This window comes from Hyperoodon ampullatus, assembly GCF_949752795.1.
Source record: "Hyperoodon ampullatus genome assembly, chromosome: 14".
In the NCBI taxonomy this organism is placed as follows: domain Eukaryota; kingdom Metazoa; phylum Chordata; class Mammalia; order Artiodactyla; family Ziphiidae; genus Hyperoodon; species Hyperoodon ampullatus.
In genome coordinates this window covers 88252826-88280567 of record NC_136927.1, presented here as the reverse complement: position 1 = coordinate 88280567, position 27742 = coordinate 88252826, and the positions used below count along the sequence as shown (strand labels likewise).

The following is a 27742-nucleotide window of genomic DNA, read 5'->3' as shown; positions in this document are numbered from 1 at the left end:
TGCCGTTCGGAGGGTCCTGAGTCACAGGCGAGGTCTCTAACGCGTGTTTCCCTCCCCAGACGCGGACTTGACCGTCGCTGAAGCCAGCAGCTCGGACAGCCGCGGGGAGAGGCCCGAGCTCTACGCACATGTGGACGAGGGGCTCCTGGGAGGAGAAGGCAGCTACCGGGGAGGGCCCCTCACCCCGGAGAAGGACGACGCGCTGCACCAGGCCACCGCGGTGGCCAACCTGCGGGCGGCGCTTATGAGTAAGAACAGCCTGCTGGCCCTCAAGGCCGACGTGCTGGCGGATGACAGCTCCCTGCTGCTGGAGTACCTGCCCAAGGGCACCCACTCCCTGTCCCGTAAGTGCCGCGCGGGCGCGCAGTGTGGGCAGGAGTGGTGCACCTCAGCCCGTGACGCGCTGAGGGTGCGTGCGTGCGTGTGGGTCGTGGCGGTCGAGGGGCCTTCGGAGAGGAGGCAGCGCTGTCGGGGCACCGGGAGGGGAGCGGCCGAGTGCTTGTCCGAACGTTCATGCTTGAAATCGAGGCATCTAACCCTAAACCCTGATCGAGCTGACAAGTGCTGGGCCGTGCAGGCCTGGGACAGGGACCCCTGCGCTGGGGAGGCCTTGGGACATGACGGGCTCGGGCTCCCTCTGCTGGCCTCGCCCCCTGCCTGTGCCGACTCATCCTGCCTGGGGAGCGTGGCCAGGCTGCAGATCCTCGCTTTCTACCAGGCAGTGCTGCTGGCACGTGAGATTTTTAAAGGATTTGGGTGTTGTGTTTACACCTTGAGTGTCTCCAGCTGAATTCCAGTTGCTCACAAGCAAATAACAGAGTAACCTAAGGAGCGGATATGGTACAGCGGTGTTGGCCGAGGGTCCCCCGGGCGCTGGCCTGGGAGGTGCCACTCCCCCTCGGCTCAGGTGCTCTGAACATCATCCATCCTGGGTGCCCGGGTCCTGGGTGCCTGGGGCAGTGTGACCATGTCTCTGGCGTCCCGAGAGAAACGCTCTGTTGGGTTGGTGTCTGTGAGGGAGAGTCGGGTGTGGCCCCGTTTCCCTCTTCGGGGCAGAGTGACACACCCCAAAACAGGTGGCTCTGAGTGCAGAGGGCGTGGGAAGGGCCCCATCCCAGGGCCCTGCGGTCCGAGCGTGTACGGCTGGCGGGGCTGTGTGTGGGTCCCTGAGCACCACTGAAGGAAGCAAAGGAAAAACTGCAGCCAATGTTGGGGGTCTGGGGAGTGTGTCTCTAATTTTTACTCTAATTTTAAAAACAATATTTTCACGACTTTGTCTTCACGAGCACTAAAATATACTAAGCATTCATGATGAAAATTGCTTGTGGCTAATAAAGTCTGACCGTGGAGAATAGCATCCACATTGTCTTTATTTCTTGTGCCGAGTCCGAGGCAGGTGGGACGCCAGGGCGGCTGTAGGACTTGGCTGTGAAGTCAGACCCAGGGGTGAATCCCCCGAGGCTGTTGGACACACTTTAAAAAATACGTTTAGGCCTCATTTTTTGCATCTGAGAAATGGGAATAGCAATAGTCACTTACACAGTTGTGAATGTGAAACGTGGGACACGTAAGCCAAGTGTGTTTGAGAAACGCTCCACAATATTAGTCCATTCCCGCTCAGCTCAAACCCTGAACTTGTCAGCAGAAACTGCTGGGTTTGTGATGATCTGGTAGCTTGAGGAGGCGGTCCTGGGGTATCTGCGGTATCTGGGGTTTAGAATCGGCGAGTCCACAGGTGAGCGTCCTGCTGAGGGGACGGCTGGGCAGCTTCACGGACGTCGTGGAAGGAGCAGGCTGGGTGTGTAACTGCAGGGCTGGACACTTGTTCTGGCTCTTTCTGGACGCTCCCAGTTGGTGGGAGTGAACCCCACGTGTCAGAGGCCCCGGGAGGCGGCAGCAGCTCCTCCGTGGCTGAACCGCGTTGTCACAAGGCGGGTGGTTTCTCGGTGTTTCTCCTCCTGTCCCCGCGTCTGGCAGCCTTCTCCTCCGGGGTGGGCCTGTTCCCCGGGCCTTCGGTGCTCTGTGCAGAGCTGTGCTAGGGATGGGGCCAGGGGTCCGGGTGGCCCGAAAGCACCGGTTGCACCCGCATTTGGTCAGGCCGTGAGCCGTGAGCCAGGGGTCTGACTGCGGGGCTCTGGGACGAGTGAGGCACAGGGAGAGATGCTCTTCACTTCCGAGGGCGCCCCCTGTCCTCCGGCCCTGTCCCTGCAGAGGCCCAGACCCGGCCTGGCAGCAGGTGGGGCAGCTGGGCGGAGTCAGAGGGCGAGCGGTGACCCCGTTGGGTGGTCTGTTCCCAGTGGACGCGCAGTTGGGCAGCTGCACCACCCCGGGCACGTCCCCAGGCCCCGTGCGTGCACATGCCCCCCTTCGCAGTTCGCAGGGAGCTGGGCGCAGGGGAATAAAACCCCATCCGCTCTATTTTTAGTACGTCTGTGACTAACCCGGCCTGAAGTCGACTAGTGGGTTTTGATATTTTGTTATTCCTATTATGTTTTAATCTCTTTGCTGTAAATACTCTAAATTTCCCACTTTTTTCGTTAGCTCTGCCCTTACGAGAGGGTTGAGAAGTTGGCGGCTGGGAGCTGGTGACTTGGGCCGTGTCCAGGGGGCCAGGCATGGGCTCCCGTGTTCCCTCGGGCAGAGAGGCTGAAGGGCTTGCTGGAGGAATGGGTTATTTTAGAACATTCTTTTCTGACATCCTAAGTAAAATCTGCCTGTTCTGGGCATACACTAAAATGAGGAATGGAAGTATCCAGAGAAGAACTTTATTTTCCAAGATTGTGCCGTCACCTCCCTGTGGCAGGCGTTCCGTCCCTGGCGGGCAGGTGGGCAGGGGCCGCGAGCTGCCTTCCTGCGTTGAGCCGGGGCTGGGCGGCCCTTGCGGAGCGCCCGTGGGCGCATCTGCTCCGTGCCTTTCAGTTCACAGGCGCTGGCTTCTGTGCACGGATGCGACAAAGCGTCAGGCCCCCCAGAGCCCCTGCATTCACCCCCCGCCACCGCTCTGCTTCCAGACGGGCCATGGTTTCCGTTCAGTTGCAGATGTTGTCAGGGGTCGCCCGATGGGAGCGTGCGGATGGGGAGACCCCTCCTGGGTGCCGCCCAGTGGTGACGCGAGCCCTGAGCTCAGGCGACCCCCAGTCCGGGGAGCACAGGGGACCTAAAAACACATTCGAAGGAGAAAACTGACTTCACACTGGGCACTACAGATGGCAAAGCAGTGGTACCGCCCCCCGGGCTCCAGTATGGAGATGCCCCCGAGCTCGGTGGGTGCAGAGCCTGGCGCGCTTCCTCCGGGGAGGCCCGGAAGGGAGATGGGAGCCCTGCGCTGCTGTGTTGGGGGTCCTTCGCCCCGATCCAGCTTGAGGGCGTTGGGGGCGCTATTTCCTGACTCCAGCCCCCAGGCTCCTCAGGTTGTTAATGAGGTTTTTCCAGGGCTGAGCCTTTTGTTTTGTGATATTGAGGGGCCCATAGGACCGACGTCCCAGTAGCCGTGACTCGTGGTTGGAGGAACAGGGGGAGGGCACGTCCCCGTCGTGATGTCTGACGGTGGCAGCTGTGTGGCGTGGGGTGTGCTGAGTGGGGCTCTCAGCCCTGCTGGGTCGTCCTGGTCTCGAGGTGGCAAGCCCTGCCGTGCGTCAGTGTGGCCTGCGGGCATGCAGTGTTGCAGAAGAAAGGGGTGGTGGTCGCAGATGTTCAAATTAAATGCAGCAAATCCACAGGCTGTGCCCCAGAGCCGTAACCAAAGGTCCTTTCTGGAAGGTTCTGGAGCCTCCGAGAAAAACCGAGTTTCCTTGCTTTCCCAAGTCTGATAGCGTTTGGCTTGGCAATTAAGTTCCACAGATGGTTTCGTTGCTGGATCATCACTGTTTAACTGATTTCTCCATAAGAGGACTTTTGTACTTTTTGTTTTGATTCGGTTTAAGTTGATTCTTTTGCTCTTATTACGTTTGCAGCAGGAGGCTGGCATCCCACCGGTTAAAAGTCACTGTTCACTGAATAGAAACCGTGACCAGCACGTTCATGACACACAAATGTAGCTATTTCCCTGAGCTGTGTTTGTGGGTGTGTGTTGATCCAGGAGGGACCTTGAAAATTGCTGAGAGAACATGAGTAACTTTGATTTCACGGGAATGAAGTGGAGATGAAGCAGCCGCTCTGGGTATTGGGGGCTGAGTGCCCGAGGGGCGGCGCCGTCCACAAACTCCCAGAAACCCCGACCGTCCTGCGCACGTCGCCGCCACGGCTCTGGCAGCAGTCGAGGATTTCTCCTAACGGCGATGGTTGGTGCTGCCCTGTCTGGTTGGAAGGATGTGCTGCTACGGAGGAGAGCTCAGACCTGGGGTGGTGGCGGGCAGGGTCTGCCCTGGACCAGGGGGCCACCAGCCGCGGGCTTCCCCCGCCCAACATTTCTCCGGGGACGCCCCCGACACCTATCGGGGAACAGTGGCAGCTGGGTTCGTTCTGATTGTGGCTGAAAGAGTATGTCCTTCTGGTGTTTAAAATGATCAAGGACTTTACTTGAGTCTGGCTTGATACTGGAATCTTAAGCAATGTCTTATGAAAGGGCATTTGATGGAAGTATTACCACCCTTTTAGGTAAATAGTCAGGTCGACACACCATGAAGGACTTTCCAGAAGATCCTCCCTCAAGCACAGGTGAGCGTGTGCCATGTCCACGCCACGGGTCCTGACTTTCTGTGCAGACACCCGTTGTAATCATGTTGCTTCTGGGAGAGAGACCCCGCCCCAGACAAGTCACGTGTGGACACCCTGGCACTTGGGAGTGGCGAGCTGATAGAAGCCCCCAAACACCCTCGCCCAGCGAGATCCGGGCCTCGCCACATGGCAGCGCACAGCTCACCGCAGGATGGCCAAGGACGGTGCTTCCTGAACTCTCTACAGCCCGCCGGCTGGTGTCCGTTCACGTGGGTGAGACTCGTTTCCTGTGTCCCCAGGGCCTGGCGCCAACCCGAGTCACCTCCCTCCAGCCCCTCCACCCTCCTGCACTCAGAGCCCGGGATGCCCGCTCTGGGGACCGGCCAGACGGAGCCCAGGGAGCCGGCCACCTCCCCAGCCCAGGTAAGACGGGAGGGCGGCCAGCCACGTCGGGGCAGCCCCGGCCAGACGCCCGTCCGCCGCGCATGTCCTCGTGGGCATGGCGCCCCAGAACCCGCGTGCTCAGCATGTCCTGGGTGAGCCTGTGTGGTCACAGCTGCTTTCCCGTCCACCCTCCGCTCCACAGTCCCCTCGGCCCCATGTCACTCAAGGTGACACAGGTGTCAGCTTTGCAGTAATAGTTGCAACATGTTGTATGAAGTTAAATCCATTTTGATATTTAAATTAAAATATTTTTTGGAGGCATTTCCCCCCCTAATATACAGACTCATACAGCAGCAAGTTAAAAACCCAGTTCCTCAAACTGAGCAGTGCCAGCCCGTCTCCAGCAGGTTTTGCCCCGGTGCCGGTGGCTGCGTGTTTGTCCCGAGGCGTCTGAGATCCACTTCCTGTGCCTCAGGTCACAGCTGGTTATTTAAAGACAGGTCTGTTAGGCTCCATTGTTTCCCTGAAGAAAAAATATTTAAGGAGGGAGAGCTTGATCACATATTTTGTAATTTGAAATAAATCAAATGCTATTCCGGTGCGTTTGAAAACAGGATGGTTTGGGGGGGAGGGGCAGGCGTTCTGTTGACGTGGATTTTTCGCGCGTCCGTTCATCAAGAATTGACTGCAGCTTCCTTTCCAGACGCGTGGCGGTTTCCGTGTGGTGACTGGACGGGGACAAGGTGAGTAGGGGGTGACGCGCGTCTGCACTCCAGTCTTCCCAATTCCACCGCGTCCCGACGGCCTGTAACTCATCTGTCTCTCCTTCTAGGTCGACGTCCCTCGGACCGGGAGGCCTGGGCCGAGGGACGGGCCCCTCCGGAGGTGGCTCCAACAGGTGCCTGGGGTTTCCATGGGGTCTGCCGGCCCGGCCAGGATGACCAGGGTCCCTTCTGGCTCATTGTGTGGCCAGGAGCACTTTCACGGCCTGGATGGACTTGCCCAGGGCTCCACCCTGAAGTCAGCTAAGGAGCCCCAAGGAGACGGACGCCTCCGCTGCGGACAATGGTTTTGAGGCGGCCAGGCTGGAACAGGCGCTTGGCACTTGGGAGCGGACGTCTGCATGGGCCTCTGTGCTGCGGGCAGCCTGGCGTCGGGTCCAGGTGGCCAGCGGGTGACGGCAGAGCTGGCACCAGGCATCGGTGTGGAGCCTTTAAAACGGTCACTTCCCCAATCCTTCACCAGGCCTGGTGAAAGCCTTTGAGTGCCCAGTGGCGGGCAGGTAGGACAGGTGTACCTCCAGCCTCCAGGCAGTGGGGATTGTGTCAGATCTTGGAACCAAATGGCTCTGACCCCGTTACTTTCCAGAAAGATGTGAGGATGAAGCCCAGTCTCCACAGCCTCGGTGTACCCTGCCTGCCACATGTGAGGGGGACAGAGTCACCAAACCGGCTTCTTTTCAGAAAGATCACGTTGTCCTTGCTAGTGTCTAGCTGCCCTGGACACGTTGGGCCCACATCTGTGGTTGGCTGAGGATGCAGGGACTCCAGGACCCTTGGCCAAGCAGCAGGTGGGCTTAGGAAGGAAGCAGGCGGCCCATTCCAGGTTCCGAATTCCTGGAGTTGCCAGGCCCATTCCCACCTCCCATGGCCGTGGCCATGGTCAGGGCCTGGTCCACATGCAGCTCAGGCTGCCCACCTGCCCCAGTCACTCCAGTCTTTACAATCATTAGATGAGTTCTGAAGATGGAGAAAAGTTGGGCTTTGAGAGAGGCCCAGGATGCTTGTTGCCAAGGTGACCCCACTGGAGCAGTGTCCCTGGGAGTTCAAAGACCTGTCGGTAGTGTCACTCCTTCTGAGAGGGTTTATTAAGTGCGTGTTTGCATATAAACAACATTTCTGAGAAAAGGAAGCTTTCCTTTCCTTTTTTGCTGGTCATGGTGGGATTTTTGGCTGTTAGGTAGCAGAGATTGTGTGTCCAGATGGGGTTATGCTGTCGTAGAATGCACGTGTGCACCACCCATGTTGGGCCCCGGGTTACCTGCGCCCCCGGGGATGCGACCCTGTGGCTGCTTCCCTGTTTCTTTCTTGCTTGTGGGACTTTTCCCTGTGTGGATGGAGCGTGACCTGTGCCTGCAAGGAGGCCTGCCCTGTGGAGAGGCCCCGCAGTATTGTGCAAAAAGGCTTTGTTAATTTTTTTAAATAATGAAGAAACTTCAGAAAGTTTCCGTTGTACCTAAAAGAAATAGGTTTGTTCATTGAAGCAGTATTTACAATATCCAAGATATGGAAACAACCTGAGTGTCCATCAGTGGATGAATGGATAAAGAAAATTCAGTGTGTATACACACACACACACACACATACACACACACACACGTGGGATATTACTCAGCCATAAAAAAGAATGAAATAATGACATTTGCAGCAACATGGATGGATCTAGAGCTTATCATACTAAGTGAAATAAGTCAGACAGAGAAAGACAAATACTGTATGATTTCACTTACATATGGAATCTAAAAACAAAAACAGACAAGCAAAAAAAACAAACAAGCTCATAGATACAGAGAACAAACAGTTTGATGATTTCCAGGGGTGGGGGTGGGGGTGGGAGAAATGAATGAACTGTTTTGGTGCATTTTTTAGTTTAAATGAGTTGAATTTCTTTTTAAGATAGAGAAGAGAGAGAATATCTCTTCTTTTAAAAAAGATGTATAGATGGTAAAGTGATGGGAACATAGGAAACATTTTAAGATAGATGGCCCCTGAGTTTGTTCTTAGTTCTAATATTATTTCCCTTAAAACAGTACTGTCATCCAATATATGAAATTTTAAGCAAGTTCATTTAGGTATTCCATTGCTTACATTTTATTGAATTTCTCATTGAAATATCCTGGCTTAGGAATTGATTTCAAAGAGTTTTAAAATTTTTATTAATGTGTAATATTAATCTTTCTTGAATAGAAAGGATTGCAGTAATAAAAGGTTGGTAATTTAGGTCTCTTTACTGCCACAAAACTTGCTCCATGTCTACGAGTTTACTGTGGCCTTCCTGGCCTATTACCACTTTCATAAAATGTGACTGGGTGGTCTCACAAACTCGGATACTAACCACGTGTTGTAGGGTGTGTGTGCATGCGTGTGTGTATGTGTGTAGAAATGGGGACTCCTACTTTCTTGGGGATACTAACTTACTGTACTGCATTTAAAATATTTAAGAACCCAGTCTGGATCATTGTCAGTTTGGTGGTTGCACATAACTCAGGAGCTAAGAAAAGGCACTAATTTATTTTAAAGAAAGAATTCTGAAATAAAATTTGAAATTCCAGCTTCAACCATGACTAGCTTGAATTGGGCTTACCCTCCAGGCAAAAACTACCTGAAAAACTGGCCCCCCCAAATCACGCACACATATACACACATGCACACACCTACATACACATATACACAAAGATAGACACACACACACACACACACACACATCCTGGGGAGCAATCAGTGCAGGTGGGACTTGAAGGCTGCAGTCCTTGAGGGAAGGAAGAATCTGTAAAAAAGAGTCCAGCGAACCTGCTGGAACTGAAAATACGATGTGTGAGGCTGGGATCCATTAAGTAGTTTACAGCAGTCTGGGTACCACCTGAGACAGGATGTGGAGACTGGAAGACAGAGCGATGGAGAGGATCCAGGCTGAAGCTTAGGAAAGAAAAGCATGGGGACAAGCAAAGACACACAGAGGAACAGTGAAAATGTCTAATACATGTGTAATTGGGGTCCAGAGGAGAGAGGAGAGAAAATGGAGCAGAAGCAGTATCCGAAGAGACAATAGCAGAGAACGTTCCAAAACTGATGAAAGACATCAATCCACAGATTCAAGAAGCTCAGCAAACCCACAGCAGGATGAACACTAACATAAAACAACAACCAAAAAACAAAACTGGGCATGTTGTAGTCAAACTACTGAAAACCAAAGACAAACATAAAAATCTTGGGCTTCCCTGGTGGTGCAGTGGTTAAGAATCCACCTGCCAATGCAAGGAACACAGGTTCAAGCCCTGGTCTGGGAAGATCCCACATGCCACGGAGCAACTAAGCCCATGCTCCACAACTACTGAAGCCTGTGTGCCTAGAGCCCGTGTTCTGCAACAGGAGAAGCCACTACAATGAGAAGCCCGCACACCTCATCGAAAAGTAGCCCCCGCTCACCACAACTAGAGAAAGCCTGCGCACAGCAACAAAGACCCAACACAGCCAAAAATAAATTAAAAAATAAATTTAAAAAAATATAAAGGTTTAAAAAAAAATCTTAGAAGCAGCCAGAGGAAAAAAGATATGAAGAGGAACAACATCGAGATTGACATCTGACTTTTCAATGGAAACGATGGTGCTAGTCTCTGAGGCACTGCAGAAATGCCGAGACCAGTATTCTATATCCAGCAAAAGTATCCCCCTGAGACCAAGGCTACGTGATGACAATGTCACACAGAGAAAACAAAACCGAGGGAATTCACTGCCCGCTGACAAGAAGTACTAAAAAACAGCCTTCTAGAGAAAGATCTGAATCATTTAAGGCAATATTTATGGCTCCTTGTGGGGTTTTTGACTCAAATAGGAGCATAACGCATGACACAAACAGCTCAAAGGGTTGGGGGGTGGCAGCGGCGAGCTTGGCCGTTGGATGGGTCTTGCCTTCTCTACAGAGTTGCAATGAGTAATGGCAAAAATCACATACAGCTCAAAGGCTCGTGAAGAGGAAAATGGAATCATACCTGATTAATTTGAAAGCAAGCAAGCAAGGAAGTTTAAAGGAACAAAAGTCATACAAGGACAGAATAGAACACACATAGGGAGATGGTAGATGTCACCCAACTCTACTAGTAATCCTGTTATTACCAATGGACTGAACACCGCAGGAAAAAGAAAAGATTATCAGCTTGCTTTTTAAAGAAAATTTGTTGTTTGTAGATAACATGCTTTGTAGATAAGAGCATAGAAAGGTTTCAAGCAAAAAGATAAAAAAGAGAAACCAAGGAAACACCAGCCTAAAGAGGCTTATTGATGTCAGCAGCAAAGTAAACTGGGAGGTGTGTTGCTCTAAGGCCACTACACAATGACACGAGAGTCAGTTCAGTCAGTGGGAAACACAGATCCTGAAATGCATAGGCTTGCTTTTTAAATATATGTTGTGAAAGTTGACAGCACTAAAAGGAGAAAGAAACAAGTCCACAATTAGAGTTGAGGATTTTAAACAAATTTCCTCAGTAATTGATAGATCAGCATACAAAATATCAGTAAGGATGAAGAAGATTTGAACACAGTTTTCAAATATTAACCTTGAATTCCTGGAATAAACCCACCAAGTCACAAGATGCTGTTCTTTTTCTATATGGTTGGACTCAGCTTGCTATTTTGTTTAGGAGTTTTGCATCTTTTTTCAGAGAAGTATTGGCCTATAACAACATGGTTAACCAAGTCGTACGTTGCACCAAACAAGTGCAGAACATTCCAAAAGCACAGGAAACATTTACAAAATAGACCAAGCGGCACTGTAACGCAGGTCTCAGCAAATCCCAAAGGATGAAATCATGCAGAGTGTTCTCTCTAACTTCAGTGAAATTAGATTTAAAAACCCAACAACAGGGCTTCCCTGGTGGCGCAGTGGTTGAGAGTCCGCCTGCTGATGCGGGGGACGCGGGTTCGTGCCCCGGTCCGGGAAGATCCCACATGCTGCGGAGCGGCTGGGCCCGTGAGCCATGGCCGCTGAGCCTGCGCGTCCGGAGCCTGTGCTCCGCAACGGGAGAGGCCACAACAGTGAGAGGCCCGTGTACCGCAAAAAAAAAAAAAAAAAAAAAAAAAATCAACAACAGAAAGATACTAGAATAAGTCACAATGGAAATTATAAAATATTTTGAACTGAATGATAATGAAAATACAACATACCAAAACTTGGAGGATACACCTAAAGTGGTATTTAAGGGAAATTTATAGCTCTAGTTGCACTTACTAGAAAAGAAGGAAAGTTGTCATTTGGGGGGTCAAGAAGTGAGAAAAAGAATAGCAAATTAAACCCAAAGAAAGCTGGAGGAGCAAAACAGAGCAAGTATCAATGAAATAGAAAGCAGACGGACAATAGAAAAATGACCAAAGCCAAACGCCGGTACGCTGAAAGATGAAGGAAACAGACAAACTCCTGTCACAGTGATCAGTAAAAAGAGAGGGAAGTTGATTGTCAATAAAAAGTATACAAAAGATCATTGCTAAGATCCAATAGACGTTAGAATGATAATAAGAGAATATCGTGAACAATTTTGTGCTAACACCTTTGACAAGTTGGAAGAAATGGGCAAATTCCCTAAAAAACACGGTGTATCAAAACTGAGCAGAGGGAAGCCCCGTTGGGGTTGTCTGGTCGTGGGGTGATCAGGCTGGCATTGTGACTCAGAGTGTGAGAGCTGGTACAGGACAGGGTGGCTCTGGCTTGGTCGCCAGGAAGCTGTGCTCACAGGCCGGTTATTTATCGTCTCTTGGAATGCCCCCCACCCCCCCGCCCCGGGAGGGCAGCCCTGCCGCGGTCACAGGGCCAGACGCCACAGGGTGCAGAGACTGGGAACAGGGTCAGCGCAGACAGCGGGGGATCCGGAGGAGGAGAGGCAGACGCCCAGCCTGACAGCAGCCAAGGGGGCCGGGCAGGGAGGCCGTGGGCGAGGGTCTGAGTGGACTGTGATGTGGGCCCCTGTCAAGGACGCTGGGGCGGGTGGTCTTTGCCGAGTGAGCTGGATGCCAGCGTCGATGAAAGAATGAATCTTGATTCCTGCCTCAGAATTAAGTTGGGAATGACCACAAACCTGAAGGTGTTTAGCAGGGACGGTGGTGCTCGTGATCATGCTGACGGGCAGAAGTTTCTTAGGCAATTCTTAAGAAGCACTCGTGATGAAAGTTTGATAAAATTTTTTATTAAAAAAATTAACATATGGGACTTCCCTGGCGGTCCAGTGGTTAGGACTCGGCGCTCTCACTGCTGGGGCCTGGGTTCAATCCCTGGTCGGGGAACTAAGATCCTGCAGGCCGCACGGCACGGCCAAAAAAAAATTTATTAAAATTACTGATTTCTTCACTAAGAGACACCATTATGAGAGTGCAAAGGCCAGTCACAGACTAGAGACAAGGTCTGCGATAAATACGTCTGACAGAGGACTCAGGTTCAGAAGCATCCATAAAACTGAAACATCAGGGACTTCCCTGGAGGTCCAGTGGTTAAGACCTCGAGCTTCCGATGCAGGGGGCCCGGGTTCAATCCCTGGTCGGAGAACTAAGATCCCCTATGCCATGCGGTGCAGCCAGAAAATTTAAAAAACAAACAAAAAGTACCCCCAAAAATAAAACGTCAAAGGAAAAGCAACTCAGTGAAGGATCAGAAGACGTGACAAGCACATCACAGAAGAGGGTGTGTGAATGGCCAGGGGCTAGGTGTCGTTGGTGGCTGGGAGATGCTGATTCCACTGGGGCCCGGATGTTCTTCTCAGGTGCGCGTCCAGCAGAAGTGAGAGCCTGGCCCACTGCCCGTCGCTGCCGAACAGGCACGGGGTCCTGTGGTCATGTGGATGACAACATGGCAACGAGCGAGGCCACGCTGCCTCCGTGTTCAGTGAGCAAGGCCCCACCTGGGTGTCAGGCCCCCACAGACCGAGTTGTATGTAGCCCAGCGTTTGGTGATGGGGAGCCGAGCGGCCGTCACCTGGGGTGGGTGGTACTGACCAGCCCCAGGCCCCTGGGTGTGCGGTGTCCTGTTCGGGTGGTGGTTCCCGGGTCTGTCTGCAGGTAAAAGCTCACCGAGAGGTACACTTAAGGTGTGTGCACTTCACATATGGTTCAAAACCTTCTGAAAGGAATTTGGACACATCATAGCTTCACTATATTCTGACGCACAATAAGTGGCAGCCACATCAATTTATAAATGGAAAAACAAAGTTTGGTCCACGTTAGAATCCCTTTCTGAAATGCACTTGAAGTGCAGTGTCTTGAGAATTACAATCAGAGGAAGAGTACAAATCCAGGACAGTGACGGATTAAAGACTTGAGTGCCCTTCTGGAGAAACCTCCCCTCTGTACTCACCTGCAACCTGCCAGTGCCTTCGGTTTGCTGGCAGTTCCTTGGTGTCCTGTGTGTTATCTTGAAATCGTTCTGGAACGTTCACTGGTCAGTGACGTTTACGACAGGTCTGATTCTCTGCAGGGCTGGGCAGAGGCGTGGCTTCCTCTAAGGCTGCTTTGCTGAGTGGTATATTCTCGTGTGTACATTTCTGCAAAATTGTAGCTCAGTGTTACTGAACCTCATACTTTAGATAATCTGGTGCCAACGTCTGACGTCGCTTCCTCATGTTCAAGCTTGCCGTTCCTCCTGGACACTTGGTTCCAGACAAAAGGGCTCCATTTTTAGGGCAGATTGGTAGAGAGTGTCTGTTTCAATTTGATGCTATTTGTGCTTTTTCATTTATTTCAATTACTTTTTCTCTACATGGATTTTTAAGGCTTTATTAGTGTGTTTAAGAGAGTCAAACTACATGACGTTGAAAGGTTTTCTAAGACATATAGACTATAAACCACGAGTTATGGAAGTGTTAGCTTCTTTCCCAAGTGAAGTTATTATTATTATTTTTTTATTTTTTGTGGTACGCGGGCCTCTCACTGTTGTGGCCTCTCCCGTTGCGGAGCACAGGCTCCGGACGCGCAGGCTCAGAGGCCATGGCTCACAGGCCCAGCCGCTCCATGGCACGTGGGATCCTCCCGGACCGGGGCACGAACCCGTGTCCTCTGCATCGGCAGGCGGACTCTGAACCACTGCGCCACCAGGGAAGCCCAATGTGAAGTTATTTTAATCATAACAGTCAATGAAAACTTCCTCAGTACTGTTCATGAAAGTAGTGGGTTGCATGGTGCCCTCCACCCAAAAGACACGTGCACATCCTAATTCCTGGTACCTGTGAATGTGACCCTATTTGGAAAAAGGGTCTTTCCAGACATAATTAAATTAAGGATCTTAAGATGACATCACCTTGGAATATCCAGTTGGTCCTAAATCCAGTGATGGGTGTCCTTATAAGAGACAGAAGAGGAGACACAGACACAGAGGAGAAGCTACGAGAAGACGGAGGCAGAGACGGGAGAGACGCAGCCACAAGCCCAGGGACTCCTGGAGCCCCCAGAAGCTGGAAGAGGCAGGAAGGACCCTCCCCTGGAGCCTCTGAAGAGAGTGCGGCCCTGCCCACACCTTGACCTCAGATGTCTGGCCTCCAGGACAGAGAGGACTGGTGTCTGTTGCTTTAAGCTGCCCAGTTTGTGGATATTTGTATTAGCAGGAAACTAATACATTAAGAAAACACCAAAATTTGGGACTACCCTGGTGGCGCAGTGGTTAAGAATCCATCTGCCGATGCAGGGGACACGGGTTCGAGCCCTGGTCTGGGAAGATCCCACATGCCACGGAGCAACTAAGCCCGTGCGCCACAACTACTGAGCCTGCGTGCCACAACTACTGAGCCTGGGTGCCTTAGAGCCCATGCTCCGCAACAAGAGAAGACACTGCAATGAGACTGTGTACCACAATGAAGAGTAGCTCCCGCTCGCCACAACTAGAGAAAAGCCTGCGTGCAGCAACGAAGACCCAACGCGGCCAAAAAGAAAAAAAGAAAAAGAAAGAAAGAAAGAAAGAGAAAACAGCAAATTCCTCATCACGGGGTAGGTTCAGAAGCCTGCAGCTGTGTGCCCAGTGGAGGCGTGGGGTGGGGGTCACGCTCATGTTCGTGCAGCTGAATTGTGTTTCTGGGGGAAAAGCACAGCACTTATGTACAGAGATGAGTGTTTTTTTAACATGTAGGTCTGAATTGTTAAATGCAGCCTAGAGTAAATAAGTCAGATTTTAATTTTATGTTTATAGAAGCAGAATAGAAAGCAGAAAATAACTCAAAAAAGTTATTTGAAATAAAATAACCTAAAAGCTTGTCTCCTCACCTGCCTTTTCCATCCCAGAGTGGGTGGTGCACTTGCTGTGTTCCGTGCTGACGTGAAAACCGGGGTCTGTGCTGGGGTAACCGGCGGGAGGCAGGTGTGGGGAGCCGTGCTGCTGCCTCGTCGACCAGGTGGGTCGGGTCGGGCCGGGCCTGGTGGTCAGACAGGAAGGGAGACGTAGAGTGGGGGCTGCCAGGTGCGGTCCATCCAGACATGCCAGGCTAGGTGCCCTTCCCTCTGTCCTGTCTTGGACCCTCACCCGGACCCACCTGTCTGTGGGCCCTCCGTGGGGAGGCTGGAGCCGCCACCCAGGAAGGGCTGCTTCCTCGCGGGTCCAAGAGCTGCCGGATGCTTTGGTCGCCCCTGCAGCTGGGACCCCAGCCTACAGCCTTGCAGGGAGCAGCTCTGCTAACAGTGGTGACCGCCATCTGTGTCCCGCGTACCGGAGCATGGCCTTGGCCCTCGGGAGGACTGAGGGTGCGTGGCCCACGGGGCCCGACGGCCAGCATGGCCCACTTCTCAGGATTTCTCTCCAGGGGCAAAGGTTCTTTTGTAAGCACTTTGCTGAAGCATTGCTCACAAGGGTGAAAAAATGGAAACACTTTACATGTTTGTTGAACAAATCATGGTGTATTCGCACATTTAAGAACTTGCAGTTCTTAAATCGTAGCATGAAAATGTGGTCACAGCCGTCATGCTGTGAACTGTGGCCGCCTTGTGTGAAGGGATACGGGCGACTGTCCACGCCTCTCGCCTCTCGTCTGCCCCAGCTCCCAGCCACACGCACGTCGAAAGCTCCTACACGTGAGAAAATGTCTTACTTCTTAGGACAGGGCTTGGATTCTCAGAGACACCTGGTGACTGCCCAGGCTTGGTGGGGACATGGAGCCCCTTCTGTGTGCACAGACACTGTCAGGCAAGCAGGCGGCTGGGCCCTGGGGATGGCATCGGTCATGAGCTGTGATGGGGTCCGCACAGCCGTTTTGCGGCCGTGATGGCCTCCCCTGGTGAAGCTGTCTGGCCTGCGCGTGGACGGGGTCATCCTGGACGGTGTGTCCCTGGTGCCTGACATCCGTGGGTGCGGGAGATGCCAGAGTGAGAGCTCTTGGGTCCATGAGAAGGGCCAGGCTCCTGGCAGGCCCTGCAGACGGTCTCACTGACCCATGTTCTGGAAAATAAAGAAATCTGGTTGCTTGATTATTCAGGCACCTTTTAAGATGTCTCAGAGAAAATGTACGGCTTGTTTAAGAAGCAAGATAAAACCTTCCGCTAAGTGTTGCCTGGCGTGTTTCAGGGATGGAGGTGCAGAACGAGCACCAGCCTCTCGATGCTCAAGGGGCCTGGGCGTGTCCAGGGCCGTTGGGCTCCGTGTCACTGCAGTGCACCTTCCAGTTGGCACCATTTCCATGGCGACCTGCCCGGGGCTGGGTCTGAGCACTGGAATGGATTGGAGGCCTGGGGCACGCTTCACGCTTTGCGGAGACGGCGGCGAAGGCCCTGCCCCCGTGTGATGTGCGGGGTGGCCTGGGGTTGGGGGAACTGGGCAGGATGGAACTGTCCCGTCGTTTGTCCAGTGGCCTGGCCGGCTCCGTCGAGCGAGAGGGGTCAGCTTTGGTCACCTTAGCTTCCCCGGCTTCTCCCCACGCTGGGCTGTGTCAGGTTGCAGCCTCTGTTTTCTTGTCTGCTTCCCTCTGGCACTTCTGGGGGCAGCTGTGACCGTGGCCAGGGCCTGCCAGGCACGGACATTTGGTGGGGTCTGACCAGGGGTCCCGCTGCTGCTGGTGTACATTCCTCCCACCTGCCTGCCTTTGGCCTGACCGTCGGGACCCTTGGTCTGTCCCCTGGGTGTAGGTGCTGGGGTGTGGCCGGTGAGCACTGTGGGTGGTGTGTGGGCTGGGGCCTGCCTCCAGAGGCCGGAGAGCAGACATCTGCCCCGGGCTCCCTACCCAGGACGAGGTGCCATCGAGCACTTGGGGGCTCCCAGCAACCCTGGTGAGCTTGGGATGACCAACCCAGGAGGCCTTAGGTCTGAGTCCTGGACGGATGCCCCGTGGCTCGAGAAGGGGGTCACTGCGGTGTCCGTGGGTGCTCAGCACAAAGGGCGTCACTCGGGGTGAGCTGCCCAGTGCCCGGGGGCCTCGCGGGACTGACCCCACGGACCCCAACCCCTGACCTCCCCCCTGAGCCCCCTGGAATGTGGCCCCGGCCCCGGGGGCCCATGGTATCACTCTCTGAAACATGGGGATTGACAGTGAGGCCGGATGCTTGCTGCACAGCGGGGGCTGGTGGCCTCTCACTGGGCCGTGTCCACCAGGTGGCACCCCTGCCCCGGCTGCGGCCGTGCGGACACGTGGACGCGGCAGAGACGGGTCCGCGCTCCTGTTTCTGTTGATTCCGCGCGTGCGCTCGTGTGTTTTAGGGGCTGACACGGGAGGTACTGGCTGATCTGAGAAGCGCGCTTTCTTAGAACGAGGGAGCAGCCCTCTCTGCTCTGGGTCAGGCCTGACTGGAGGCTCTGGAGCCCCAGCCCCACGGGGACACCCGCGCGCGGGCGGTGGGCGGACTGTGCAGGGTCCGCAGGCTGACCGGCCGCCACCTGTCTTGCAGTGAACGAGTTCACAGTCATCAGGAAGAAGTTCCGCTGCCCCTACTGCAGCTTCTCGGCCATGCACCAGTGCATCCTCAAGAGGCACATGCGCTCCCACACGGGCGAGCGGCCCTACCCCTGCGAGATCTGCGGGAAGAAGTTCACGCGGCGCGAGCACATGAAGCGGCACACGCTGGTGAGCGGGCGCAGGGCCACGTGGGGGTGGCGTGTGGGCAGAGGGGGGTCGGCGTGGGTCAGCGTGGGGTCAGCGTGGGGTCAGCACAGGGTCGGTCCAGGGCACGCTCTGCACAAGGCTGCGGTGTCCGGGCAGGATGGGGACGTGGGCTGTCCAGGAAGCCACGGGAGGCCCTGAAGTGGGCTCCGCCCTGCGGGGGGAAAGACCAGGACAGCGGGGAGGCACCCCAACCCCACATCCCTCCTGAGCAACTCTGCCCCCAGCCCCAGGGGCAGAAGGCAGGTGAGCACACCGCGCCGCAGCCCCACTCCTCGGCTCCCCCTGCGGGGCGCCCGCTGCCCCAGCCCGGCCTCTGCAGGTGCTCCCTCCCCTGCCAGGACCCTGCCCCTGCCCGCCGGCTCCTGCCACGTGGCCACTCGCTCCGCGCCCCGTCCTGCAGTTGCCGTGGGATCCTGGCCCCTCTCCCCCACAGCCCCTGGACGGTTCCGACGGCCTGGCTCGCAGCTCAGGAACAGGCGCTGCGCAGATGAATTTGCTTGGCCAGGAAGTGATAGAAAAGGTCACCCTTGAAACAGGGAGGCAGATTCACCAAAACGCAAAGTGAGGAACCCTTGGGTGGGTGAGAAACGAGGAAGGCCAGGCGGCTGGGGCACGGGTGGGGAGAGGTCGCTGGGTGATGTCATGAGTGACGGGGCCTCAGGGCCGCACGGGCTGGGTCGGACCCCTGCAGCACCCTGATCCTCTGACCAGCAGGAGGGGTGGAGGGGCCACATCCCCGCAGCGAGGGGGACCGAGGCGAGACCTCAGGGGTGGCCCCAACGGGGTGAGCCACGCGAGGGAGTGAGGGAGAGCCCACGGCCTGGGCCTCATTTGGGGCTGGGCTCCCCGGGGAGGCTCCCTGAGGCCAGGTGGAAAAGCTGGAGGGGGAGGCAGCCCTCGGGGCCAGGGCCCAGGCTGGCGGACTGCGGGATGCCTGTGTCCCCCGGAGGGACAGGTTTGCAGGGCTGGGAGGCAGCTGCACCTCCCCTGACGGCAGAGGGGCAGCTTGTTCCCGCCCCGCCCGCCCCAGGAGGCTTAGCCGGGGCAGGGGCGGGGTGGGCAGTCTCAGCAGCTGCCTCCACGGCGCCCACATCCTTCCCCGCCCATCCATGCGTTCATTGGGATGAGTGTCCGGCCATCTGGTCCCGGAGGACAGGCTCCGTGGCTCCCCGGGAACTGTCCCCACCGCCCAGCCCTGCTGTGACCAGACTGGGGTCTTTGTTCTTTGCAGAGGGTCCCGGAAGCCCTAGGTTTAAAATGTAACAAATGAAAAAGACCCAGGAAGGGTCCCAGGAACCAAGTGATTTGAGGCTTCGTTTCTGGAATCAGAACCTGTGAGGCGGCCCAGCTCCTCCTGACGTCCGACCAGGGCGTCCGGCCTCTCGCCTGCCTGGGCTGGTTGGCAGCAGTCGTAGGTCCTCGTGGTCGGGTTTCAGGGAAGGCTGTGATGAGGCAGACGTTCACGGTGGTCTGCGGGACTGCTGAGCTGGGAAGCCAAGGGCGCTCGGCCAGGCCCGTCAGTTGGAGAATTCAGAAAGGCAGGAGGCAGCATTCAAGCAGCAATCACGGTTCCCCTGGGATGCCCGACCCTGCCGCCCCGCGGGCTGGGCACTCAGCCCAGCTCCTGGCTGTCCTGACGGCTTCCCAGAAGGCAGGTGCCTCGAGTCCCTCTCGGTCACCGCTGTCCTGGGCTCCCATCACCCGTGCCCCCAAGACCCCAGGCCCAAGCCGGGAGCCACCAGAGCCCTGGCCATGCCCTCCTGGGGCAAAAGCGGGGGCGGGGCGGAGGTGAGTGCTCCGCCTTCTTTGCTGGGAGGTGTGGGGGCAGCATGACCCCCAGTGCAGATCTGAGCCCCGGGCAAGCCCCCGGGGTGGGGGGCGGGACACGGCCGGCCTAGTGCCCAGCAGCCCTCTGGATGGGGACGAGTTTTGGTGGCACCTGCAATTCTGTGTGTTCCGGCTTTGTGCAGTGGCTCCCGGCCAAGGCTAGGGGTCTGAGCAGCCTAGCAGACTGCCCCCCACCCACCCAGACCTCAGCTTCTGGGCCACCCAGTCCTCCCCCTCCACTCACTGACTGTACGTCCCCCTGCACTGACCACCGTCCCCCCGCACTGACCGCCATCCCCCGCACTGACCGCCGTCCCCCCGCACTGACCGTCGTCCCCACGCACTGACCGCCGTCCCCCCGCACTGACCGTCGTCCCCCCGCACTGACCGCCATCCCCCCGCACTGACCGCCGTCCCCCCGCACTGACCATCGTACCCCCCACTGACCACCGTCCCCCCGCACTGACCATCGTCCCCCCCACTGACCACCGTCCCCCCGCACTGACCGTCATCCCTCGCACTGACCGCCGTCCCCCCGCACTGACCGTCGTCCCCCCGCACTGACCGCCATCCCCCGCACTGACCGCCGTCCCCCCGCACTGACCATCGTCCCCCCCACTGACCACCGTCCCCCCGCACTGACCATCGTCCCCCCCACTGACCACCGTCCCCCCGCACTGACCGCCATCCCCCGCACTGACCGTCATCCCCCCGCACTGACCACCGTCCCCCCGCACTGACCTCCATCCCCCGCACTGACCGCCGTCCCCCCGCACTGACCGTCGTCCCCCCGCACTGACCGCCGTCCCCCCTCACTGACCATCGTCCCCCCGCACTGACCGCCGTTCCCCCGCAGGTGCACAGCAAGGACAAGAAGTATGTGTGCAAGCTGTGTAGCCGCGTGTTCATGTCGGCCGCCAGCGTGGGCATCAAGCACGGCTCGCGGCGCCACGGCGTGTGTGCCGACTGCGCGGGTGGCGGCGGGGCCGGGCCCCTGGATGGCGGCGGCGCCGAGGGCTCCCCTGAGCTGTTCGCAGGCGACGGGCCATACCTGGAGGACCCCGAGGACCCACGCGGTGAGGGCGAGGAGGAGCTGGGCGAGGACGAGGACGACGTGGGCCTGGCCCCCGAGGACGCACTACTGGGGGACGACAAGGAGGACGAGGACTCGCCGCGGGGGCCTCGCAGCCCTGCCCGGGGCACCGACAAGGACTTCACCTGGATCTCCTAGGCTGGGCCGGGCACTGGGCCGCGGCCACCCCCGCCTGTGTGTGCCCCGGGCCCCCTTCACCTGCTCTCCCCCACCCCTCGAGGACACCTGGGGCTCAGAGGCGGGTGCTGCCCCAGCGAGTGGGGCTGGGGACGTGCGCGGGGCGGGTCTGAGCCCAGGGAGAGCCCTTGTCACCTCCCCCAGCAGGGGCGCGGGGCGGGCATCAGGGGAGCCCAGGACGCACCGGTCTGGCGTCAGACGCACCGTGGCCTGTGGCCCAGAAAGGGCCAGCACTGGCTGGGGTCCCAAGTGTGGCCCCGAGGCCCGGGTCCGGGAGCTGTTAGGAGAGTTCTCCTGACCCTGGGCCCCGTCCAGGGCCGAGTCCTCCCCACCTCCACTCCCCCTTCTCAGCAGTGGGGTCACTGCTGGCGGCTGCCGCTGCCCCCCACCCTCGAGGGCTGTGCCGTCCGGTGGCAGCCTGCGAGATCCAGGTCTGGCGTCCAGAAAGCCCCACGGCCCTCCCGCCTCGGGGCTTTGGTGCTCAACACATAGCAGCTGCCGACCTCGGCCCAGGGTGCCCAGGTGCTATCCCCCGACTGAGGCAGCTGGGCGGGGGTCCCAGGTGCTCCCACCGTAGGGGCCTCCTCTTTCTTTGTGTGCACTTCTCTGGGCTGGCTTGCCCCTCCGCCCCACCCGTCCTGCCGCGCCCAGGCCACTCCTGCTGACCGTTCCGGGCGGCTCGCCTTCGTTGCTGCTAACACCGGATGGTGTCCCCAACGCCAGTGCTGCTCACGCCGCCTGCGGGGGCCGCCCCCTCCCCAGGTGCTCGGGGCCCCGGTTCCGTGAGTAGCTAAGGAAACTGAGGCTGGCACGTAACATGGTTCTGTTCGGTGTTCTCTTTCCCGCTCGACGACACTCGCAGACGTGTCTTTCCTTTGGTTCCTTCCCAAGCCCCCTCGCCGTCTTTTAAACACGCTTACGACCCCTTCTCTCTCTTTCTTCTGAGAAGCCGGGGCCCCGCCGTGTGCTGTGAGGACACTGTGGGCCCAACCCCGGCCTGTCTCCCTTTCAGGCTCGTGACACATACATTCCATCCCCTCCACCCGCCTCGCTTGGGAGCCCCTGCGGGACACTGTGCCAGGGCCCCTTGGGTGCTGAGCTAGAGCCGAAGGAGACACTGGCTTGATTTTCTCTCTCCCCACAGCCTGCGAGCCGAATGGCTTTACTGCATTTCTCCCAGGTCCCATCTACTCTTTCTAGGTGGAGAAAGGCAAATCCCACAGAACCCTCCTTGGTAAGTGGCTGGCTGCGTGAACACGGACGGGTGCTGTCCTTGAAGCCCTGCCCGGGGAGGAGTCGCAGCTTCATTTTTTGTTTTGCTTTGTTTTAAACATAGCCACCTTTCTCTCAGTCAGAAGAGGGCTGCCCTCCCATCCTCAGCTGGGGACGCTGCGAACTCCTCAACGCCGGCATCCTTAGGGAAGGGCCGGGCCGGGCCGGGGGGCAGGAGCCCGGGGCAGGTTGGGGTGCCTCTGGGGCCGGTGCCCCGGTCTGCCTTTCACAGTGGGGGCCCAGCTGAGCCCCTCGGTGGGGCTCCCCACTGTGTACCTTTCCCCCACTTTCTAACCCCTTTTATAAACAGACTTACTTTCTTATCAAATGCATTTGGAAACCAGACCTTTGCTACCAAAGCGTCTCTGGGTTTTGTACGGGGCCACCTCTCAGCCCGCCGCCCGCGCCCCGGGCCACCTTTGCGCCGCACTCAGGACCTGCTCGCTCCCGCTCTGGACCGTCCTGGCTGACTTTTAACGGGGCCCTCAGTGCCACAAGGGCATTTTCTTCCTCAAAACAATACCCTGGAAAGCCGAGGGTCCCACCTCCCGCCCCCGAACCCCGTGTGTTCACTATTCTCGTGTGCGGTTAACTGGAGAGCTGGATTTCAGAGATGCAGGCGAACACACCGCCTCCAGAGGCGGGAGGGAAAGACGTGTAACGAAGGTTTCTTTTTTAACGTGATTTTTTTTTTTTTCAAATCAATGTTTAAACTAATAAATATTTTTTTATGAAGCGGAAAAGCGTGTAAATCACATCTCACATTTTGTACCTTTCCGTCTGTGTGCGTCTGTGTTTGGTGTCTGCAACGCCGATGTGGGACGCGGTCCATCGGGCGGCAAGGTCTTTGGGGGTGGGGGAGGGGCGGGGGAACCAAGATTTTGTATCAAGCTCTGGATCCTGACCGGGTTGTATGCTTGAACTCTGGGTTTGGGAACAGTCACAACACTGCCAGGACTGGATAGGGACCTCAACTGAAAGGACACAGCTACTGCTTCCAACTTTGCACATCTTCCTTTTTAAAAAAGAGAACTCAAAAAATGCAAAAACTGGAACTTTTTGCAATATTATATGAAAGATAATCTTATTTTCGCTCATTCTGTGACATGTGCAACTCTTAAGAAAGCCATACTTAATGGTGTTTTTATTTTTTAGATCCTATATTGTGTTTTGTATGTGGCCCTTTTTAGAACTACTTGTAGTGAGGGCGCTGTGTGTGTGCTTTTCTTAAATATTTATTTTTTCAACATGCTTTCAACCTGTCAACACAAACAAAACAGACAGAAGAAGGGCAGTGTTTGAAGACTGTTGATTTTTTTCTGGGAATAATCTATATTATATCGGCTTTATATGAATTATTATAAACCTGTGTTTGTATTGGAGATGTGTTTCATATCTGGGGGAGTCTTTTGTAATTGGTCAGTGGGACATCACGGCTGTCGCCTGCTTCCCCGGAGCCGTCGACGGCCAACAGCACCTCCTCCCTAGTGGTCTTGAGATTTCTTGTCTGCCGGGCGCACTCCGGGCCCGCCTGTGGGTCTCCTTTCTGTGACGGGATTAGTTAGACTTTCTTGCAAAGCGATCACTTTCAATAAACTGGGAAATTGCTGCTTGAGCAGATGCCTTGTGTGTGTTTCAGCCAGCGTCCCCTCCTCTGGCCTCACCCTGGGTAGAGGGGGCCAGAGAGTAACCCCCACCCCCAGCCCTTTGTGGCCTGGTTGCTGGCCTCCTGTCTGCCCACCGCCATCCCTGCCCATGGCGGGGTCCCGGCTCTGTGTCCCTCCCCCCAGGAGGCAGACACAGCTTTTGGAAAAATCCCGAATCTTTAATGTTACTCCTCGCCTGGTTCAGCCCAGACGTGAGACACCTGAGCTTGGCAAACACCGTACAAATGTCCACCCGGGCCCTCAAACAGTCAGGTTAAGTGCGGACAGGGGCGCCCCCTCCCCGACACCCCTCAAAGTGCATCGAGGACGGCCCCGTGTGGCCCCAAAGCGGGGCCCGTCACACCCCTGACAAGTCCAGGGCCGACAGGTGGGGGGCGGCCACCCCTCGGGACCCCAGGCCAAGGGGACAGCTGTGAGGTTTGGCTTTAGTGCAAAAGGCCAAGAGGCTGGTTTCTTCAGAGGCACTTTGAGTGGTGGGGACCGCCCCCCACCGGTTAAAAAGAAGACCCTGCAGCTAGGAGAGGCCCCGGCGGGCGGGGCTCAGTCCAGGAAGCGTTGGCAGGCCTTCTTCCAGCGGCAGGCCGTGCACCACAGGTCCCGGTGGTCCATGCCATACACTTTCCGGCACTTCTTGGCGTCACCTCGGGGCTTCCTGGGGGGACACATGGGGGGCATGGGGTGCTGTCGGGCCGGGAGCCTCCCTGCCCGGTGCCTTCCCCGGCCCCTTTACACACACACGCACCTCGGGTTGGCACCGGGCTTGGCCGGCAGGGCTGGCGCGCAGGCCCTGACCGGGATGGGCTGTGGCTCCGGGTGGACGGGTGCCAGGCAGCCCTGAGAGGAGACGCTGCTGTGGCCTCGCGCCCCTCCAGAGCCACCCGAGGCCTCACCCACCTGGCAAGCGGGGTCACTGGGGCACACCTGGGGGGCGGGCAGGGAGCTCAGCACCGGGGGCGGGGGCAGGGCGGGCGGGCGCAGCAGGATGGGCAGGGCCGGGGGCTCCAGCGGCTCCAGGCGGGGGAAGGCGGGCGGCACGGAGGCCGTGGGGGACCCCGGGGTCAGGCCAGACAGCCCGTCGGTCAGCGAGTCCACGCCGACGTCCAGCTCCGTGTAGTAGAAGTCCTCCTCGCCGTCGCTCTGCTCTGGCTCTGCCTGCCGCCTGCTGGGGGCCGGGGGTGGGGTGCGAGCTGACGCAGAGGCCTGCCTGGCGCCCCCCGCCCCTCCCCCACCCCCGGCCCCGCCGCACCCCAGGTGCACCAGACGGATGTGTCTCTGCATCCCTGACGCCGAGCTCAGCACCTTCCCGCAGCGCTTCCACAGACACTGGAACAGCCCCTGCAGCGAGCTCTGGGCGACAGGGGGCGGTCAGCCTCGGCGCCCCCCACGTCCACCCCGCTCCAAGGGCTGCCGTGGCTCACCTTCCTCTTCCTCAGGGCAGGCTCCCCGAACAGGAAGTGGGCTGCCTCAGGGGGCAGCGGGGGCGAAGGGGTAGGTGGAGAGGACTGGTCGCTGGTCGGGCCCCAGCCCCCATCCCCGCTGCTGCCGCTGCTGCCCGGCGGCCGCACCGGGGCCTCTCTCCAGGGCTCCAAGCTGGGCTCTGCGGACACACACCGGCGCCAGCATCAGGACTTTTGGGGGCCACGGCTGTGCTGCAGACGCTGCTGGCTACGAGTCCCTGAGTGCAAAACCTCCGCCTGTTCACCTGTCCACAGGTGAGCCTGGAGGGCAAAGAACCTCTTGGAGGGGGTAGTGGCCGGGAGGAGCTGACCACGGCAGCCCAGGGACGAGCCTCTCCAGCACAGAGAAGGAAGACCAGAAGAGTACGGGGTGGGGAGCTGCCTGGCCAGCCAGGTGGAGACGGACAGGTCATGGAGGCCTGCAGGCCTGGGGCACTGCAGCTTTGGCCGCGGGGAAGGGCCATGGGGGTCCTGATGTCGCTTTAGGCCTCAGGAGATGCACTTAGAAGACGGTATTCCAGGTGAGCGGCTCTGCTTGCCCCACAGGGGCTGGGCAGCTTGTAGGGTCCTGGAGGGACAGTGGCCCTGAGCCCTGCCGCCACCCCTCACCCCAAGCCAGGCCTCTAAGTCTCACCTGTGCTGAAGGCTACAGCCGGGGCCCCCAGCAGGAGGGGGCTGGTGGACAGGCTTGTGAGGGCTGCGGCAGCCATGACCTCGTCCAGCCGGGCTTTTCCTGGGGGGGCTCTGGAGGAGATGGGGATGGGGGGTGGGGGGGTGGGTAGGGCCCAAGAAGTACTCCAGGCCCGTCCCCGTCCCGGCACACGTGCAGGCCTGGGCACGTGTGTGCACCCAGCTCCTTCACTCCAGGAGCCGGGCAGGAGGCCCAGCTCCACCTCCAGCTCGGGTTGCCGAGCTCCAAATCCCCAGGAACCACCGGGAACAGGCCTGGGCCGGGGTCTTTCCAAAGCCCGACTTCTCTGCAGCCTGGGCTTTGTTCCACCGTGGCTCCTTCAGACCCTGCTGCTGGACAGGGGTCTGAGGCCCCGCCGGTGGGGCCAGGCCAGGCCAGCCCTCCCCCCAGTCACACATTAACCAGGGTTGTGCAACAGCAGCTGCGGGCCTAGCGCCAGACCTGGGAGGGCGGGAGCAGCCAGCAGTCAGCAGCAGCCAGGGAAGACTGGGCTCGAAGCACAAGCGGGTCCCTGGGCCCCAGCGGGCAAGGCCAGAGCCCGCCCCCGCCTCCGCAGCCAGCCCGGGGTGTCAGGCACCTGGGAGGGTTTCTCTCTCTGCAGACAGGGCTGGGGAGACAGCCATCGGGGGCCCCGGGATGCCTAGACAGTCGATTTCACGCGGGCCTCACAGCCTCCTGAGCACAGAGGCTGACAGGCGCCCCCTCCCAGTTCTGCGCTCTGGCCCTCAGGGTTTGGGGAGGAACAAGGCATACTGATACATCGGTCATTTCTGCTTAACTTCTCCAGGGCTGGAGAGCCGAAAGGCAAGGACAGAAACCCAGTTCAGGATGCTGACCTGCCCTCCACCGAGGCCCCCCTCGCAGGGGTGAGGTCTGGAAGGCTCCAGCCCGCGCCCCATCCACCACCCCTGCACACACAGGCGCACGGGTGCACACGCCCCCTCGGCCTGGCACGCGAACACCGGCTCACCTATGCCCTGGCACCGGGATGTGCGCCGACGGCGTCGGTGGCCCCGCCGCCCCCGCCCCCGGGGCCCCGAGGTCCGCGGCCCGCGGCTCCGGCTCCTGCGGCAGCGCGAACTCCACGGCAGGGCCCTGCGGACGCGGCCGGCTCAGCGCGGGCAGCGGCCGAGTCCCCACCCCCACCGCCACCCCGACCCGATGGTGCCCGCCCCCAAACCGGCTGCGGCCGGTGCGACCCCGCCCCCGGCCCCGCCCCCGGCCGCCGCGGCGGGAAGCACTCCGGGCGCCGGCCCAGCCCCGCCGGACCCACGGACACGCGCGGCGACGCGCCGCCCCCGCCCGCCCCGCCCCGGGGCCCAAAGTTCGTGCAGCCCGACGCCATCTTCGCAGCGGGAACTTCGTCGGCGCCCCCAGCCCGGTACCTGCGGCGGCGCGGGCACCGACACGGGCGCGGCCGCGGGGTCCCGGCCGGCGGCGCGGAGTGGGGGGCGCCCGCAGCCCGGGCCGGGCGCCGGGGGACGCTCGGCCTCCATGGCCGGCCGGGTACCGAGGCTGCAGCGGCGAGGGCGGACGCTCCGGACGCAGCCCCGGGCCGGGCCGGGCTGGGCCGGGCTGGCCGGGCCACCGACCCCCGCCCTGGATCGGCCGCCGCCCGCGCCGCGCCGCCCGGAGGCTGCCGGCCGGCCCCGCCCCCTCCTCGCGGCCCGAGGCCCCGCCCGCCCCGCGCCC

General features: G+C 58.2%; 2 protein-coding genes across 2 annotated transcripts in view; one reads left to right on the top strand and one right to left on the bottom strand.

The window, feature by feature from the left end:
* ZBTB46 (zinc finger and BTB domain containing 46) overlaps window positions 1–20924 on the top strand; it is a gene marked incomplete at its 3' end in the record, with an annotated part of 35747 nt that extends 14823 nt beyond the window's left edge. The window contains exons 2-4 of the mRNA XM_079719343.1: window positions 60–344; window positions 17652–17827; window positions 20550–20924. Of these exons, the coding sequence (XP_079575469.1) occupies window positions 60–344; window positions 17652–17827; window positions 20550–20924 (836 nt within the window). The remainder of the gene's footprint in view (window positions 1–59; window positions 345–17651; window positions 17828–20549) is intronic.
* A 3115-nt stretch (window positions 20925–24039) lies between these two features.
* On the bottom strand, window positions 24040–27660 carry SLC2A4RG (SLC2A4 regulator). The gene is made up of 8 exons (XM_079718955.1): window positions 27436–27660; window positions 27021–27145; window positions 25994–26103; window positions 25321–25499; window positions 25149–25249; window positions 24824–25061; window positions 24645–24736; window positions 24040–24554 (listed from the first exon to the last, which is right to left on the bottom strand). The coding sequence occupies exons 1-8, from the start codon at window positions 27544–27546 to the stop codon at window positions 24443–24445; spliced, it is 1068 nt and encodes a 355-aa protein (XP_079575081.1). The 5' UTR covers window positions 27547–27660; the 3' UTR covers window positions 24040–24442.
* Between the last annotated feature and the right edge of the window lie 82 nt (window positions 27661–27742).

Excerpts from the sequence above, each read along its gene's own strand:
- SLC2A4RG (XM_079718955.1), bottom strand. The coding sequence starts at position 27,546 with ATGGAGGCCGAGCGTCCCCCGGCGCCCGGCCCGGGCTGCGGGCGCCCC. Across the intron at positions 27,146-27,435 it reads CGGTGCCCGCGCCGCCGCAG|GGCCCTGCCGTGGAGTTCGC; the intron begins GTACCGGGCTGG and ends CCGCGTCCGCAG. Across the intron at positions 26,104-27,020 it reads ATCCCGGTGCCAGGGCATAG|AGCCCCCCCAGGAAAAGCCC; the intron begins GTGAGCCGGTGT and ends CATCTCCTCCAG.